The sequence below is a fragment of the Leptodactylus fuscus genome, chromosome 9 (genome assembly GCF_031893055.1).
Source record: "Leptodactylus fuscus isolate aLepFus1 chromosome 9, aLepFus1.hap2, whole genome shotgun sequence".
In the NCBI taxonomy this organism is placed as follows: domain Eukaryota; kingdom Metazoa; phylum Chordata; class Amphibia; order Anura; family Leptodactylidae; genus Leptodactylus; species Leptodactylus fuscus.
The window spans coordinates 2,299,231-2,314,639 of record NC_134273.1 but is presented as its reverse complement, the minus strand read 5'-3'; the positions used below and the strand labels follow the sequence as shown (position 1 = coordinate 2,314,639).

The 15,409-nt window shown below is 48.2% G+C and overlaps 1 protein-coding gene across 1 annotated transcript in view; it reads left to right on the top strand.

Moving 5' to 3' along the window:
- ZSWIM5 (zinc finger SWIM-type containing 5) overlaps nucleotides 1–9,875 on the top strand; it is a 65,301-nt gene extending 55,426 nt beyond the window's left edge. The window contains exons 6-14 of the mRNA XM_075287211.1: nucleotides 2,184–2,360; nucleotides 5,465–5,611; nucleotides 6,250–6,387; nucleotides 6,503–6,763; nucleotides 6,870–7,005; nucleotides 7,114–7,271; nucleotides 7,501–7,664; nucleotides 8,197–8,278; nucleotides 8,407–9,875. Coding sequence (XP_075143312.1) covers nucleotides 2,184–2,360; nucleotides 5,465–5,611; nucleotides 6,250–6,387; nucleotides 6,503–6,763; nucleotides 6,870–7,005; nucleotides 7,114–7,271; nucleotides 7,501–7,664; nucleotides 8,197–8,278; nucleotides 8,407–9,269 — 2,126 coding nt within the window. The 3' untranslated portion in view covers nucleotides 9,270–9,875. The remainder of the gene's footprint in view (nucleotides 1–2,183; nucleotides 2,361–5,464; nucleotides 5,612–6,249; nucleotides 6,388–6,502; nucleotides 6,764–6,869; nucleotides 7,006–7,113; nucleotides 7,272–7,500; nucleotides 7,665–8,196; nucleotides 8,279–8,406) is intronic.
- Nucleotides 9,876–15,409: the final 5,534 nt, after the last annotated feature.

The following is a 15,409-nucleotide window of genomic DNA, read 5'->3' as shown; positions in this document are numbered from 1 at the left end:
GCTGGTGCAGTCACTGTGTACATACATTACATTACTTATCCTGTATTATACTCCAGAGCTGCGCTCACTATTCTGCTGGTACAGTCACTGTGTACATACATTACATTACTTATCCTGTATTATACTCCAGAGCTGCGCTCACTATTCTGCTGGTGCAGTCACTGTGTACATTACTTATCCTGTATTATACTCCAGAGCTGCGCTCACTATTCTGCTGGTACAGTCACTGTGTACATACATTACATATCCTGTATTATACTCCAGAGCTGCGCTCACTATTCTGCTGCTGCAGTCACTGTGTACATACATTACATTACTTATCCTGTATTATACTCCAGAGCTGCGCTCACTATTCTGCTGCTGCAGTCACTGTGTACATACATTACATTACTTATCCTGTATTATACCCCAGAGCTGCGCTCACTATTCTGCTGGTACAGTCACTGTGTACATACATTACATTACTTATCCTGTATTATACTCCAGAGCTGCGCTCACTATTCTGCTGGTACAGTCACTGTGTACATACATTACATTACTTATCCTGTATTATACTCCAGAGCTGCACTCACTATTCTGCTGGTGCCGTCACTGTGTACATACATTACTTATCCTGTATTATACTCCAGAGCTGCACTCACTATTCTGCTGGTACAGTCACTGTGTACATACATTACTTATCCTGTATTATACTCCAGAGCTGCGCTCACTATTCTGCTGGTACAGTCACTGTGTACATACATTACTTATCCTGTATTATACTCCAGAGCTGCGCTCACTATTCTGCTGGTACAGTCACTGTGTACATACATTACATTACTTATCCTGTATTATACTCCAGAGCTGCGCTCACTATTCTGCTGGTACAGTCACTGTGTACATACATTACATTACTTATCCTGTATTATACTCCAGAGCTGCGCTCACTATTCTGCTGGTACAGCCACTGTGTACATACATTACATTACTTATCCTGTATTATACTCCAGAGCTGCACTCACTATTCTGCTGGTACAGTCACTGTGTACATACATTACATTACTTATCCTGTATTATACTGCAGAGCTGCGCTCACTATTCTGCTGGTGCAGTCACTGTGTACATACATTACATTACTTATCCTGTATTATACTCCAGAGCTGCGCTCACTATTCTGCTGGTGCAGTCACTGTGTACATACATTACATTACTTATGCTGTATTATACTCCAGAGCTGCGCTCACTATTCTGCTGGTGCAGTCACTGTGTACATACATTACATTACTTATCCTGTATTATACTCCAGAGCTGCGCCCACTATTCTGCTGGTACAGTCACTGTGTACATACATTACATTACTTATCCTGTATTATACTCCAGAGCTGCGCTCAGTATTCTGCTGGTACAGTCACTGTGTACATACATTACATTACTTATCCTGTATTATACTCCAGAGCTGCGCTTACTATTCTGCTGGTACAGTCACTGTGTACATACATTACATTACTTATCCTGTATTATACTCCAGAGCTGCGCTCACTATTCTGCTGGTACAGTCACTGAGTACATACATTACATTACTTATCCTGTATTATACTGCAGAGCTGCGCTCACTATTCTGCTGGTGCAGTCACTGTGTACATACATTACTTATCCTGTATTATACTCCAGAGCTGCGCTCACTATTCTGCTGGTACAGTCACTGTGTACATACATTACTTATCCTGTATTACACTCCAGAGCTGCACTCACTATTCTGCTGGTGCAGTCACTGTGTACATACATTACATTACTTATCCTGTATTATACTCCAGAGCTGCGCTCACTATTCTGCTGGTGCAGTCACTGTGTACATACATTACATTACTTATCCTGTATTATACTCCAGAGCTGCGCTCACTATTCTGCTGGTACAGTCACTGTGTACATACATTACATTACTTCTCCTGTATTATACTCCAGAGCTGCGCTCACTATTCTGCTGGTGCAGTCACTGTGTACATACATTACATTACTTATCCTGTATTATACCCCAGAGCTGCGCTCACTATGCAGCAGCATCAGATCTGGAATCTCCCAGAATCCTTTGTTTCTTCAGTAATTTTTGCACCAGGACCTCCACAGTCCTCTGATTTAACCCCTACCCTTCCTCTCCACTTCTTTCAGTTGCTTGTAGATTTATTATATTGTTTTTTCCTCTGCAGACTCTTTGGTGCGTCCGCGTAGGACTGTGTTCACACGCGCTATTGAAGCATGTGACTTGCACTGGCAGGACAGCCACCTGCAGCGGATAATCAGCAGTGACTTCTACCTGTCACCTTCCTGCCAGAGAGATGGGGAGAGCCTGCTCTTCAACTCCCAGGGACAGCCCCTGTGGCTCGGTAAGTACGTGCACTGTCTACACAGATGTAATGATTCATTCCCAGTCTGATGACACGTGTGGTACAATGGGAGTTATGTCCTGTACAGTGTTGGCCACAAGTATCGCCCCCCCCCCCCTGCATTCCTGTCAGATAATCCTCGGTGTCCCCCAGATAATGATTACACAGCACAGACTCTGTATATAGTATATAAGTGACAGGGTATATACAGTATAAGTATCACCCCCTGCAGTCCTGTCAGATAATCCTCGCTGTCCCCCAGATAACGATTACACAGCACAGACTCTTATATAGTATATAAGTGACACAGGATATATACAGTATAAGTATCGCCCCATGCAGTCCTGTCAGATAATCCTCGCTGTCCCAAGATAATGATTACACAGCACAGACTCTTATATAGTATATAAGTGACACAGGGTATATACAGTATAAGTATCGCCCCCTGCAGTCCTGTCAGATAATCCTCGCTGTCCCCAGATAATGATTACACAGCACAGACTCTTATATAGTATATAAGTGACACAGGGTATATACAGTATAAGTATCGCCCCCTGCAGTCCTGTCAGATAATCCTCGGTGTCCCCCAGATAATGATTACACAGCACAGACTCTTATATAGTATATAAGTGACACAGGGTATATACAGTATAAGTATCGCCCCCTGCAGTCCTGTCAGATAATCCTCGGTGTCCCCCAGATAATGATTACACAGCACAGACTCTTATATAGTATATAAGTGACACAGGGTATATACAGTATAAGTATCACCCCCTGCAGTCCTGGCAGATAATCCTCGCTGTCCCCCAGATAATGATTACACAGCACAGACTCTTATATAGTATATAGGTGACACAGGGTATATACAGTATAAGTATCGCCCCCTGCAGTCCTGTCAGATAATCCTCGCTGTCCCCAGATAATGATTACACAGCACAGACTCTTATATAGTATATAAGTGACACAGGGTATATACAGTATAAGTATCGCCCCCTGCAGTCCTGTCAGATAATCCTCGCTGTCTCCCAGATAATGATTACACAACACAGACTCTTATATAGTATATAAGTGACACAGGGTATATACAGTATAAGTATCGCCCCCTGCAGTTCTGTCAGATAATCCTCGGTGTCCCCAGATAATGATTACACAGCACAGACTCTTATATAGTATATAAGTGACACAGGGTATATACAGTATAAGTATCGCCCCCTGCAGTCCTGTCAGATAATCCTCGCTGTCCCCCAGATAATGATTACACAGCACAGACTCTTATATAGTATATAAGTGACACAGGGTATATACAGTATAAGTATCGCCCCCTGCAGTCCTGTCAGATAATCCTCGCTGTCCCCAGATAATGATTACACAGCACAGACTCTTATATAGTATATAAGTGACACAGGGTATATACAGTATAAGTATCACCCCCTGCAGTCCTGGCAGATAATCCTCGCTGTCCCCAGATAATGATTACACAGCACAGACTCTTTGGTAATATCTTCAGTTATTTTGTTTGTAATGAAAAAAACACAAAAGAGAATGAAAAAAAAGTCACATCATTGATCATTTTACAGAAAACTCCAGAACTGGTGCGGACAGAAGTATTGGCGCCCTCAGCCTAATACTTGGTAGCACAACCTTTAGACACAATAACTGCGCACAACCGCTTCCGCTAACCAGCAATGAGTTTCTTACAAGGCTCTGCTGGAATCTTAGACCCTTCTTCTTTGGCAAACTGCTCGCGGTCCCCCCTGAGATGTGAAGGGGGCCTTCTCCAAACTGCCACCAAGAGATCTCTCCCCCTCCCCCACAGGTGTTCTATGGGATTCAGGGCTGGACTCATTGCTGCCACTTTACAAGTCTCCAGGGCTTTCTCTCACCACCATTTTCTAGTGCTGACCTGAAGTGTGTTTTGGGTCCTTGTCCTGCTGGAAGAGCCCTGACCTCTGAGGGAGACCCCGGCTTTCTCACACTGGGCCCTACATGATGCTGCACAATGTGTTGGTCGTCTTCAGACTTCATAATGCCATGCACACGGTCAAGCAGTCCAGTGCCAGAGGCAGCAAAGCAACCCCAAACCATCAGGGACCTCCGCCATGTCTGACTGTAGGGGGCGTCTTCTCTTTTTTCCTGTAATCTCTATGTTGAGGCCTTCTCCTACTTTTGTCTCCTCTGACCAGAGAACATTCTTCCAGAACGGTTTTGGCTTTCTCAGGTAAGTTTTGGCAAACTCCAGCCTGGCTTCTGTCTGTGGGTAAGAAGTGGGGTCTTCCTGGGTCTCCTACCATACAGTCCCTTCTCATTCAGACGCTGACACTGGATAGTACGGGGTGACACTGTTGTACCCTCGGACTGCAGGGCAGCTTGGACTTGTTTGGATGTTAGTCGCGGTTCTTTATCCGCCATCCGCACAATCTTGCGGTGAAATCTCTGGTCAGTGTTTCTTTTGCGTCCACATCTAGGGAGGTTAGCCACAGGGCCATGGGCTTTACACTTCTGGATGACACTGCGCACGGTAGACACAGGAACATTCAGGGCTTTGGAGATGGACTTGTAGCCTTGAGATTGCTCAGGATTCCTCACAATTTTGCTTCTCAAGTCCTCAGACAGTTCTTTGGTCTTCTTTCTTTTCTCCATGCTCAATGTGGTCACACAAGGACACAGGACAGAGGTGGAGTCAACTTTAATCCATTTCAACTGGCTGCAAGTGTGATTTAGTTATTGCCACCACCTGTTAGGTGCCTCAGGTAAGTAACAGGTGCTGGTAATTACACAAATTACAGAAGCATCACATGATTTTTCAAACAGCGCCAATACTTTTCTCCACCCCCTTTTTTATGTTTGCTGTGGAATTATATCCAATTTGGCTTTTAGACAATTCTTTTTGTGGTTTTCCATTGAAGACAAAATAAATGAAGAAAATACCAAAGAGTTTGTGACTGCAATCATTATCTGGAAGAACACGAGTATTATCTGACAGAACTGCAGGGGGGCCAATACTTTTGGCCAACACTGTACAATGGGTGATCTCTATGTTGTTGCTGCTCATCTTTTCCTCTGGGATGACAGTAAATATTTCTATGGATTCTTGTATGTCCTAGAACACGTTCCTACAGCCTGCGCCAGAGTTGACGCGCTGCGATCCCACGGTTATCCCAAAGAAGCTTTGCGGCTGGCGGTCGCCATTATCAGCACACTGAGATTACAGCAGCAGCGGCAGCTGGAGATCTACAAGCAGCAGAAGAAAGGTGAGCGGCAGCGAATACCCCGGGAAAGTGGAGGGAACAAGACTGTAATGTATACAGGCCACTGTTATATAGCGGGCTAGTGGGGAGTGTATGACACTGTTATATAGCGGGCTAGTGGGGAGTGTATGACACTGGTATATAGCGGGCTAGTGGGGAGTGTATGACACTGGTATATACCGGGCTAGTGGGGAGTGTATGACACTGGTATATACTGGGCTAGTGGGGAGTGTATGACACTGGTATATAGCGGGCTAGTGGGGAGTGTATGACACTGGTATATACTGGGCTAGTGGGGAGTGTATGACACTGGTATATACTGGGCTAGTGGGGAGTGTATGACACTGGTATATACTGGGCTAGTGGGGAGTGTATGACACTGGTATATACCGGGCTAGTGGGGAGTGTATGACACTGGTATATACCGGGCTAGTGGGGAGTGTATGACACTGGTATATACTGGGCTAGTGGGGAGTGTATGACACTGGTATATAGCGGGCTAGTGAGGAGTGTATGACACTGGTATATACCGGGCTAGTGGGGAGTGTATGACACTGGTATATACTGGGCTAGTGGGGAGTGTATGACACTGGTATATACTGGGCTAGTGGGAGTATATACTGGTCTTTTCTGTCCTGCAGAGCTCATCCAGAGAAACACGACTACGATCACTAATCTGGAGGGGTGGGTCGGTCACCCCCTGGACCCCATCGGCTGTCTGTTCACCACTCTGACTGAGGCGTGCCGGGTGGACGAGGAGAACGCCATGGAAGGAACAGGTAGGTCTGAGAGGAGCAGAGCTTACAATCTAGTGCAGGCACTGCGCCCCCCGGTGGCCGTGCAGGTTACCCCCACCTGTCACTCTTCCTGACTGTTCCTTCTCTCCCCTCCTAGAAAGCAGCGAGTCTCAGCGCCCAAACTACCAGCACGTGTGTGTGCTCAACGACTCCCTGGACAGCGGCGAATCTTACCTGTCTCTGGCCCTGGAGGTGGCACTGATGGGCATGGGGCAACAGCGGCTGATGCCCGAAGGGCTGTACGCACAGGATAAAGTGTGTCGCAACGAGGAGCAGATCATTGCCCGCCTGCAGGAGCTGGAGCTGGATGCTGTGCTGGTCCAGACCCTGCGGAAACAGTGTATCCTGCTGCTGGAAGGTAAGAGCGCCACCCCCTGACACTAGTGCGGGAGCCTCAGAGCGGACACAGTGGCAGGAGCGCAGTGCGGGCCCCCCATTATGTCTCATGGTGTTTCCTATTTCAGGGGGTCCGTTCAGCGGTCTGGGAGAAGTCATCCACCGGGAGAGCGTCCCCATGCACACCTACGCCAAATACCTCTTCTCTGCCCTCCTGCCCCATGACGCCGACCTGGCCTATAAACTGTCCCTCCGTGCTATGAGGTGAGTGTGAGCTCATGTGACTAGCGGGGGTGATGGGTTAGAGGTCCGCCTGCAGATGGCGCCACCTTTATACGCTCATCCCATCCCTGCTTTTGTTTCCTCTCCCAGGCTCCCAGTGTTGGAGAGCAGCGCCCCCTCTGGCGATGTATCGCACCCTCACCATATTGTGTCTGTGGTGCCGAGCCGGTATCCCCGCTGGTTCACTCTGGGGCACCTGGAGTCACAACAATGTGAACTGGCCTCAACCATGCTGACCGCTGCCAAAGGTGAGCCAACGTCCGCTGCCCCAAGTGGTGACAACGGAAATAACGTGTAAATGAAACATTTTGCTTTTCCATTTTCATGGTGGTCAGTGAATGGAGACATACGTTCTAGTTCTCACAGCTGAGTTTGTTACAGTGTGTCAGCGCAGAGCGCTCGTCCTCATCGAAATCTTCACCCCAATCACTACAAGTGCCGCTATTAACCCCTGAATTACCTTCTCCTCCCTCTCAGGTGACATGCTGCGACTCCGCACCGTTCTTGAAGCCATACAGCGCAACATCCACTCCTCCTCCCTGATCTTCAAGCTGGCACAAGATGCCTTTAAGATCGCCACGCCAGCGGACAGCAGCTCAGACACCACGCTGCTGAATGTGGCCTTGGAGCTCGGACTGCAGGTCAGGACTACCCCACCCCCACCCCAATGCCAAATGCACAGCGTAGGGGGCAGTGAGAACGGACGGATGGCGCATGGATTGATATTCGTGTCCCGCTGCCTGTGACTGACCGGATAGATTTAGGGCCTGCGCCATGTTCCACAGATCAGGAGGCCTCAGGGAGGCGCAGCCCAAGGGGGGGCCCATTGTTTTAATGGAAAGAACTCGCATGACACCAAGTGCCTTCCATCCTCCATGGACTCTATGGGGGGAGGGTGGAGTCCCCGTCGGGTACATGAGGCCACACATCGCAACGTTTTACAGTCCCAGCAAAGTAGATGAGAATTTAATGTCATCCAAATATTTTGGCAGAAAATGCAACACTAATAAGCGCAGCCCGTCCGTGTAACTCCGCGCGCCGCTTAGACTTCTATGGGGGACACAATGAGAAACGCGAGTGTTGTTGCTGCTTTTAGCGCTGCGATTCGTTATGAATGGCCGTAGCCTAATGATCTGGTTTAACCCTTTGTTTGTGAATCATCTTCTTCCTCAGGTGATGAGGATGACGCTCAGCACCCTGAACTGGCGGCGCAGAGAGATGGTGCGGTGGCTGGTCACGTGTGCCACAGAAGTCGGTGAGTCAGCAGATGGGGTCAGACCCCCCCCCCCCCCCCCTTTATTATTGGTCCATGTACTTGGCTGGTGCTTCCCAGTTTTCAGCAATGATCAGTGACCTCTCACCTTACTCTGACCCCCAATCCAGGTGTCCGCGCCCTCGTGAGCATCCTCCAAACCTGGTACACGCTCTTCACCCCCACAGAAGCCACCAGCATTGTAGCGGCAGCAGCCACGTCTCACAGCACCGTCCTGCGTCTCAATCTGGACTATACACAGCGGGAGGAGCTGGCCAGCTGCGCACGGACCTTAGCCCTACAGTGCGCCATGAAAGATCCGCAAAACTGCGCCCTGTCCGCTCTCACCTTGTGCGAGAAAGATCACACGGCCTTCGAAACGGCCTACCAAATCGCAGTGGATGCTGCTTCAGGGGGCATGACCTACTCCCAGCTCTTCACTATCGCCCGCTATATGGAGCACCGGGGTTACCCACTGCGGGCCTTCAAACTCTGTTCCCTTGCAATGAGCCACCTCAACCTGGCGTACAACCAGGACACGCACCCTGCCATTAATGACGTCCTATGGGCCTGCTCCCTCAGCCACTCGCTTGGGAAAAATGAACTGGCAGCATTAGTGCCTCTGGTGGTGAAAAGTGTGCACTGCGCCACCGTCTTGTCAGACATCCTTAGACGATGCACGCTCACAGCTCCGGGATTGGCTGGGATTCCTGGCAGGCGGAATTCTGGTAAACTCATGTCCACAGACAAACCCCCCCTGCGCCAGTTGCTGGACGCGGCCGTCGGCGCCTACATTAACACCACCCACTCCCGCCTCACCCACATCAGCCCCCGGCACTACGGAGAGTTCATAGAGTTCCTCAGTAAAGCCAGGGAGACCTTCCTCCTGGGCCAAGACGGATTGCTGCAGTTCGCTCAGTTTATAGACAATCTAAAGCAAATCTACAAAGGCAAGAAAAAGCTGATGATGCTGGTGAGGGAGAGGTTTGGCTGAGGCTCAGGCCCCCCAAGGTTTGAAGAGCTGTCTGCTTCCATGTCTATGTGGGGCCCTCCTATCCAAGGGGCCAAACCTGGACTGTCCCAGCAGGAGCCTTTCATCCCGCCTGCCAAACATTTCAGGATTCTCTTTGGGGGAGGGGGGTGTTGGGGGGCAGTGCCAAGACCATTCACCTTCCTTGATGTTTGGCCGGCCCCTGCTTTGGTTCTAATGAATGTCAGGGTCAGGTGGAGATCCTGCAGCTGTCAGCGTTGTCCTCTCCACTAGGAGGCGCTGCAGTGCGCACCATCATTCCGAGGCTTCTATCATGGCTGACATCTGATTCTGCATCACTCAGGGTTCACTCGTCTCATTGTCAGACAGTAGGTGAGATCCTGGGAATACCAAACCCTCTTCCTAATGTGTTACTGCCCGAGCTGTGGAACTACAAGTCCTAGCATGTCCTGCACGAAGTGGGTGGAGTCTCCTGGTATACAGTATAGACCATGACTAGCTGTATCCCAGTAACACCAGTGCGGTGATGGGAGCGCGACATGTGAGCAGACCCCTGAGCCCTGTGTGAGTGCAGTCCTGGCAGTGACCACTAGATGTCTCTAGCCCTCACTCTGCCCAGGAAGCCGCCATCTTGGCTCAGTGACGTCACAGCCCCATGTGAAGAAACTTCTCCTAGACGTTGTGTTAGATCTCTGCGGCGGCCCTGATGTAATAGATCTCACAGCTGAGGGGTTGTTACAGTTGTAGAACTTGCATGGATTCATGATTTCTCTTACTGTGCAGCGCTGTACAGACATTGTAACAAACCCTCAGCGGTGAGGCCGTATTACTCTGCATTAGGACCGCTGTGATGCATCTGTGCTGCAAACTAACCAAAAGTCTAAGTGTGAACAAGTCCCTAGTCCTGTCCAGGTTCTCAGCCTTGGATTGTGATGGAGGGAAGATGAAGGGAACATTCACCAGCGCACTTGCGTCCCTGCTCCAGCAGAGGACGCTCTAGAGGCCGCCATAGCTTAGAAGTGGTGTAAGGGATGATGACTATGGCGCAGGCGGACGCCCCAATCTCACTGTTTTCAGAGGTGCAGTGAGGGCGCTGCAAGTGGCGTTAAATATTTGCAAGTCACCGATCTGTGATTATTTTTCGCCACCGTTCTCTGAATCCCCCAAAGTCTATTTGAAAGTTTTAGAAGAACGTTACGCCCCGAGGGCTGGAAACCACTTTAGCGTGTAGTGTGTAGCGTTTCGATTTGCAGTTCTGCCCCCACCCGCCCCCTCCCCTCCAGAGCGACTGTTACCACAGATTCACGTCCACTGCGCTCCAGTCACTTCTGCTCAGATCCATTCCAGAGCGGACTATTCATCGCTCGCCCCTCCCCCACCGCCGCCGTTCACCTCCCTCGTCCTGTTCCTGACGAGAAGTGTCTCCCGCCTCATCGCCGAACAGACTGAAACTGAATCTCAGGGAACACGACACGATATAACGCCGACGAGCTGTAAATACGAGATTATTATTATATAAATACAAATTATTTATGACGGTCGCGCCCGTCTCCGCAGGACGACGGTTTACTTGAATGCTTTGGCTGGGGCGGTGCTTTAAGTGCTTTTCTCAGGTGGGAGGAGGGAAGTGGATTTTTTTTTATTAGTTTTTTGTTGTGGGGGGGGGGGGTGACATCATTAGTGCAATGAGGTTTGACTGCAATTTGTGGGGACTGCTCCCCCTCCCCCAAAGATATCAGAAGGTATTAAGCCTGTGCCAAGAATCCGAGCTGGCCGCCCCCCCATCACCATGACAGTTGTACAGAGTGGATATTGCAATAATGAACACACCCCGAGAAGAGCTCCGCGCCCCTAATCCTAGGCATTGATCGGGGGGTCTTTAGGAGTGACCGTGTGTCTTGGTGGTCCCGGAACGTGCGCTGCAGGCGATTACCAGAGACTGTGAGGTTTAGCAATAAATGCGGTGCAGCAGGGGGTGACCCCAAAATGAACAAAGTCCTGTGAACTCTCCCCCGCACCAGATTCTGTTCCCCTCCCTACTATTTATTTGTACCCCCTCATCTGCCTTGTGCTACCTGTGAATCACCAACCCCCCCCCCCCCCCCATTAACCTTTTTTTGTTGAGTGTCGACTGATGAAGCGGCCATGTTTTGGTGAGTGGGGGAGGGGCGATTATGGGTTGTCGCTGACTCCGCTGCTGCCGCCACACGTCTGTCTCTTTCTGCATCGCTTCTACACATCCCCTCAGTATTCCTCGCCACAGATGTATCTTTGGTCTTATTTTTACCAGTTTTCTGGCTTTTTTGTTCTATTGGTGCCGCCTCTTAATGTTTGTTAATATTAATAAGAAATGACCCTATTTATGTATCGCCCAAACCATTTTCTATGAATTGTGTCGAGAATTTCTGTGCTTTTTTATGAATAAATTGTGAATCACAGACTGTGAATTGTGACTGACCTGATCCAGCAGGGGGCGCCGTGTGTGAACGGAGGTAAAAAAAAAAGGCAGAAACTGAACAAATTAGTAGTCGCCAGTAATGGAAAACATCTGCGAATAGAAGTAAAGGTGATAAATGAACAACAGACACAAAAGGGTTAAAGCTCAGCTCCTCCGATCCATAGACACAAATCTTCAAATCCTTCCTACTGACACCCGCCACCAGGGGGAGAGCGCCCCGCCTGCAGAGGAGACACCCGCCACCGGGGGGAGAGCGCCCCGCCTGCAGAGGAGGGACCCGCCACCGGGGGGAGAGCGCCCCGCCTGCAGAGGAGGGACCCGCCACCGGGGGGAGAGCGCCCCGCCTGCAGAGGAGACACCCGCCACCGGGGGGAGAGCGCCCCGCCTGCAGAGGAGACACCCGCCACCGGGGGGAGAGCGCCCCGCCTGCAGAGGAGACACCCGCCACCGGGGGGAGAGCGCCCCGCCTGCAGAGGAGGCACCCGCCACCGGGGGGAGAGCGCCCCGCCTGCAGAGGAGGCACCCGCCACCGGGGGGAGAGCGCCCCGCCTGCAGAGGAGGCACCCGCCACCGGGGGGAGAGCGCCCCGCCTGCAGAGGAGGCACCCGCCACCGGGGGGAGAGCGCCCCGCCTGCAGAGGAGGCACCCGCCACCGGGGGGAGAGCGCCCCGCCTGCAGAGGAGGCACCCGCCACCGGGGGGAGAGCGCCCCGCCTGCAGAGGAGGCACCCGCCACCGGGGGGAGAGCGCCCCGCCTGCAGAGGAGGCACCCGCCACCGGGGGGAGAGCGCCCCGCCTGCAGAGGAGGCACCCGCCACCGGGGGGAGAGCGCCCCGCCTGCAGAGGAGGCACCCGCCACCGGGGGGAGAGCGCCCCGCCTGCAGAGGAGGCACCCGCCACCGGGGGGAGAGCGCCCCGCCTGCAGAGGAGGCACCCGCCACCGGGGGGAGAGCGCCCCGCCTGCAGAGGAGGCACCCGCCACCGGGGGGAGAGCGCCCCGCCTGCAGAGGAGGCACCCGCCACCGGGGGGAGAGCGCCCCGCCTGCAGAGGAGGCACCCGCCACCGGGGGGAGAGCGCCCCGCCTGCAGAGGAGGCACCCGCCACCGGGGGGAGAGCGCCCCGCCTGCAGAGGAGGCACCCGCCACCAGGGCGAGAGCGCCGTTGCTACCAATCACCATCTCCCCCACGTCTGCGTGTCATGGATCTGTGTCCGGCCACACTTGTAGAAGCCGCCATACAGATGGATGGAGAAAATATCACAGCCAAAACTTCTGACAACAGCACATATAGAGACAGACACATAACAGAGAGATTTTATTTCTTCTTTGTATTATCGCTTGGTGACATTTTCCTCCATCACTTCAGAGGAACATAAAAAAGCCACCAAATGTGTACAGTTCAGAAGGGAAGGGGGGGGGGGAGTTTTGTTATAGATCTCTTGTTATTATCCTCCCCCCATCCCCAGGGCAGCTGCAGCACAAACTCCATCTACCACTTAGGATTAAAAAATCAAACCGGTTCTTGGCTCCGCCCTCAATTCTCCTTCTTCTGTGAATATTTATGTACAGCAGAAATAAAAGCCCCCACATGCTCCGGGTCCATGTCCGGATATAACCCATGACCCAAGTTAGCAATGTAGCCCCGACATCCAAAGGCCTCCAACATCGTCTTCACCATCTCCTCAATGTTCTCCTACAGACAAGATCATCAACCAATATAAATAAGAGACAGAAGCAACAAAAGAGCCGTAATATCCAAGACTATGTAATATATTGTAATAATACTGCCCCCTGTGTACAAGAATATAACTACTATAATACTACTCCTATGTACAAGAATAAAACTACTATAATACTACCTCCTATGTACAAGAATATAACTACTATAATACTACCTCCTATGTACAAGAATATAACTACTATAATACTGCTCCTATGTACAAGAATATAACTACTATAATACTACTCCTATGTACAAGAATATAACTACTATAATACTGCTCCTATGTACAAGAATATAACTACTATAATACTGCTCCTATGTACAATAATATAACTACTATAATACTACCTCCTATGTACAAGAATATAACTACTATAATACTACCTCCTATGTACAAGAATATAACTACTATAATACTGCTCCTATGTACAAGAATATAACTACTATAATACTACTCCTATGTACAAGAATATAACTACTATAATACTACCTCCTATGTACAAGAATATAACTACTATAATACTACTCCTATGTACAAGAATATAACTACTATAATACTACTCCTATGTACAAGAATATAACTACTATAATACTACTCCTATGTACAGGAATATAACTACTATAATACTACTCCTATGTACAAGAATATAACTACTATAATACTACTCCTATGTACAGGAATATAACTACTATAATACTACTCCTATGTACAAGAATATAACTACTATAATACTACCTCCTATGTACAAGAATATAACTACTATAATACTACCTCCTATGTACAAGAATATAACTACTATAATACTGCTCCTATGTACAAGAATATAACTACTATAATACTGCTCCTATGTACAAGAATATAACTACTATAATACTGCTCCTATGTACAAGAATATAACTACTATAATACTGCTCCTATGTACAAGAATATAACTACTATAATACTGCTCCTATGTACAAGAATATAACTACTATAATACTACTCCTATGTACAAGAATATAACTACTATAATACTGCTCCTATGTACAAGAATATAACTACTATAATACTACTCCTATGTACAAGAATATAACTACTATAATACTACCTCCTATGTACAAGAATATAACTACTATAATACTGCTCCTATGTACAAGAATATAACTACTATAATACTACCTCCTATGTACAAGAATATAACTACTATAATACTACTCCTATGTACAAGAATATAACTACTATAATACTACTCCTATGTACAAGAATATAACTACTATAATACTACCTCCTATGTACAAGAATATAACTACTATAATACTACCTCCTATGTACAAGAATATAACTACTATAATACTACCTCCTATGTACAAGACTATAACTACTATAATACTACCTCCTATGTACAAGAATATAACTACTATAATACTACTCTTATGTACAAGAATATAGCTACTATAATACTACCTCCTATGTACAAGAATATAACTACTATAATACTACTCCTATGTACAAGAATATAACTACTATAATACTACTCCTATGTACAAGAATATAACTACTATAATACTACTCCTATGTACAAGAATATAACTACTATAATACTACCTCCTATGTACAAGAATATAACTACTATAATACTACCTCCTATGTACAAGAATATAACTACTATAATACTACTCCTATGTACAAGAATATAACTACTATAATACTGCTCCTATATACAAGAATATAACTACTATAATACTACCTCCTATGTACAAGAATATAACTACTATAATACTACTCTTATGTACAAGAATATAGCTACTATAATACTACCTCCTATGTACAAGAATATAGCTACTATAATACTACCTCCTATGTACAAGAATATAACTACTATAATACTACTCCTATGTACAAGAATATAACTACTATAATACTACTCCTATGTACAAGAATATAACTACTATAATACTGCTCCTATGTACAAGAATATAACTA